At 37.8% G+C, this 3,297-nt stretch overlaps 1 protein-coding gene across 1 annotated transcript in view; it reads left to right on the forward strand.

Moving 5' to 3' along the window:
* Window positions 1-3,044, forward strand: part of LOC107080682 — a 7,461-nt gene extending 4,417 nt beyond the window's left edge. Inside the window, exons 3-8 of the mRNA XM_015368891.1 lie at window positions 1,196-1,267; window positions 1,352-1,399; window positions 1,539-1,586; window positions 1,661-1,841; window positions 1,931-2,182; window positions 2,295-3,044. Coding sequence (XP_015224377.1) covers window positions 1,196-1,267; window positions 1,352-1,399; window positions 1,539-1,586; window positions 1,661-1,841; window positions 1,931-2,182; window positions 2,295-2,492 — 799 coding nt within the window. The 3' untranslated portion in view covers window positions 2,493-3,044. The remainder of the gene's footprint in view (window positions 1-1,195; window positions 1,268-1,351; window positions 1,400-1,538; window positions 1,587-1,660; window positions 1,842-1,930; window positions 2,183-2,294) is intronic.
* The last annotated feature ends 253 nt before the right edge of the window (window positions 3,045-3,297 follow it).

Consider the following 3,297-nt stretch of genomic DNA (forward strand, 5'->3'; position numbering starts at 1 on the left):
TTGCTTAAAGCTAATTTGGTTTGAACAAACAATATAATGATCAAAATTTGAGCAAAACCACCAGACAAAGCCAGTGTTAATACGACAGGGTTAAGAAGTATTTTCTCCCAATTAAGACTGTCTACATGAGTGGCGTCCTCTGTAAGAGACAGACTCTCACCCTAGAGGTTGATGGTTCAAGACCAGTCCGTCTCTTTTGAAAGTTGCGATTAAACTTAATTATTTTGGCTGATGAGACTAATTTGCATTGTTTTGCCCGAGTAAAAATATAGATTGGGTAAATTAGGTCGGTTTAGTTAAAAGATTGGTTGAACACAACTTCCAACCTGATTAAAACCAAAAAAAAAAAGTTTATTTCACTAAAATGGCAGAAAAACGGTGCACCTTAAATGAGTGTTCTAGGAAATTTTACACTAAAAAAAAACTTACAAAAGATTTTATTATACACACCAACCATTAACAATTTCAAGGGCACTTAAAAGGGGAAAAAAAGAAAAACAATTGCAAAAAAAATCACTGATTTTATTACAAACTGTAGTTCTGCTGTCCACCAGTAGGTGGTGACATGTTCACATGAAGCCTCATGAACTGTGGGGATCGTTGAAGCAACTTGGCCAAACGGTTCAATGCCTCATGAGGCTTCATCTCACCATCACTACTATACAGCAAATTTCGGGTTGAAACAATGCTAGTAGTTGCAGACAACGATGTAGAGCTGATATTTTTAAATGACTGTCGAGTTCAAAGTCCACAAGCATCAACAAAACTCAGTTTTTAGCAAACTTCGGCACGTTTTTTCTCCGTGGTCAAGCTACAACACACTCCTGCAACTTCATGTCTCTCATGTTGCACCTCGCACTTCCTGTATATGGACCAATGACAAACCAGTAAAATCCTTCCGGTCTACACTACTTCCTTTATGCAACATGAGACATTTCAAAATAAAACAAGATGTGAAAATTCTTTCTAACAAACATTTTTTAACAAAACATTAACATTGTTAATATTTTTAAGATATACTGTTCTGTATAAACAACATTTTTAACTTATTTATTACAGCTTTAACTGATTAAATGTTGAACACTTAAAATCAATACATGAATTCAAAACAACCAACCCATGACCATTTTAAAGAGGGTTACATTCAGTCTTATATATTCTTTTAAATTATGACAAATATTGTTTTTATATAAAGACTGCAGGAAGCACCAGCTTTGAGATCCAGTCTCCAGCATTGTAAACCACAAGGATGTGAACATAAACAAAGGTTTTATTTTTATTTATCATAAAAATACCATGAATAACCAGTGATTAGAACTGCTTATTTTAATAACTTGTGTCTTTTTACCAGTTTGACACAATTGGAAATTTTTTACAAAAAGACGATAAATGAGGCTCGGTAAGAAATTTATTATTTTGTCATTTTGTACAGACAATAACAACCTATACCTATACCTACTAGTTTGCTAATATTAGTTTAGTGTTTGATCATAACTGAACTTGTGTTGTTTCTCAAAGTTTTATTTTTCCCTCCATAGCTCTGCTGCTGCCCAAAAAGAAAAAGAATTGAAATCTCTCAAAGACAGGTACTGAACATAGAGCTGATAAACTAGATTTATTGAGCTGCAGCATAAATAATCAGACTGTAACTGTTTGACAGACTGGCAGCACAGGTGGCCATTTCCCTTAAAACAGGAAACACTGAGAGCATGAACAACCCGGTCAGTAAAACCAGACTGACTGAGATGTACGACAACCTGAAGCTGCTGCAGTGGCCGAACATCAAAGATCGGCTGAAGTCCAGGAAGATCGGACCAAAGGAGGCCAAAGATCTGATCCAGGTGGAGTAAAGCTGCTCTCAGGAAGTTCACCTGCCAGACTTTATAACACTGAGTGTCTCATGGGACTGATAATGAACTGACCTCTGTAGAGAACCTTTGGAGATGCAGCAGAAGAAATGAAGAGAAGGAAGCAGCAGATAGAGGAGATGTTCCAGGAGACCAGGTCCAGCAGTGGACTTACTCCTCAGAAGGTACCGGACTCTAGAGCAGATTCATTAAACAGCTGGAGGAGATGTGTGAGCAGCATGGTTCCTGTGTTACAGGTCAAAGAGTACAGACAGCTGACAGTTCAGAACCTGCAGATGGCGCTGTTCCACACCAGCAAAGAAGATCTTTTTAAGGTTTGTTTGCTGATGATCTTTGCTGATGATCTTTGGAAACCAAACAGGATGTAGCTTCATTTTTAACTTGAATGGAGCAATCAGTGTTTAACATTAAATATTTCCTCCTCAGACTGGTTTCCTGGAACATGGAGGTCAGTCTCCAGGGGAAGGGAAGGAGGATCTCAGACTTCTGGCCTCTGAATGCTACTGGCTGGGCTGCTTGATGGCTTTAAACAATCCTCCTCTTCAGCCTGACTGGAAGAACCACTTTCCTGGGTTTGACTCCTGGGATATCTTTCCTCGAGACATCCAACCGTCTGACTTGTAGAGGAAGCAGATGCACCACTGCAGAAAACACATTCTGACATCATTTTATCATAACTAATTGTTTTAACTTGTAGTTGTGTTCATTTTGGGTTTTCTTTGGCTTTATAAGTATCATAGTGACAGAATGAAGAAAAAACAAATATTATGGGGATTATTTTAAGCTTAAAACTGATCCTACAGGGAAACATAACTTTTTTTTCCACCCTGAAAAACACACCCACTACAGAAAAACACAATAACAGAGATATACATCCATTGTATCATTATGTGGTTAAACGTACTGCCTTGCAGGAAGAAGGTCTCAGCTCAGGATTTCACATCGTCTCCTGTTTTGTCCAGGTCAAAAACATGACCGTTAATGATGAATGAAAAATCCTCATGTCGTGGCAAAAAGTATTCAACTATTCCCCCCAGTTAAATAAACTCAATGGATTTCACTCAGTCTGCACTTTATTTTATCTTTGTAAAGTGACATTTCCTCTTACGGCCCTTATTGCATGGTTATCAGCCCTGTTCTGATCTGGGCAGCGTTCGTTCCCCCTTAATTACAAAAACAGGAAGTAGTCAGAGTCAAAACAAATTACAGACACTTTGGTTAAACAGTAGCATGAGAGAAATTCAGGGACGTTATGGGAATATGTACGTCTTTTCTACAAACACCTCTCATGCAGTGGAATTCTGTGGCCTTGCAGATGAAATAGACTGAGTGAAAACTTTCATAGTGAGTAAATAGGATAAATCAATATATGGAATAACAGAAATCTACATTTTCTGACCACATTTCCACCCTTTTGTGTATAAAAGGA

Source organism: Cyprinodon variegatus, unplaced genomic scaffold, assembly GCF_000732505.1.
Source record: "Cyprinodon variegatus isolate N-32 unplaced genomic scaffold, C_variegatus-1.0 Scaffold2214, whole genome shotgun sequence".
In the NCBI taxonomy this organism is placed as follows: Eukaryota; Metazoa; Chordata; class Actinopteri; order Cyprinodontiformes; family Cyprinodontidae; genus Cyprinodon; species Cyprinodon variegatus.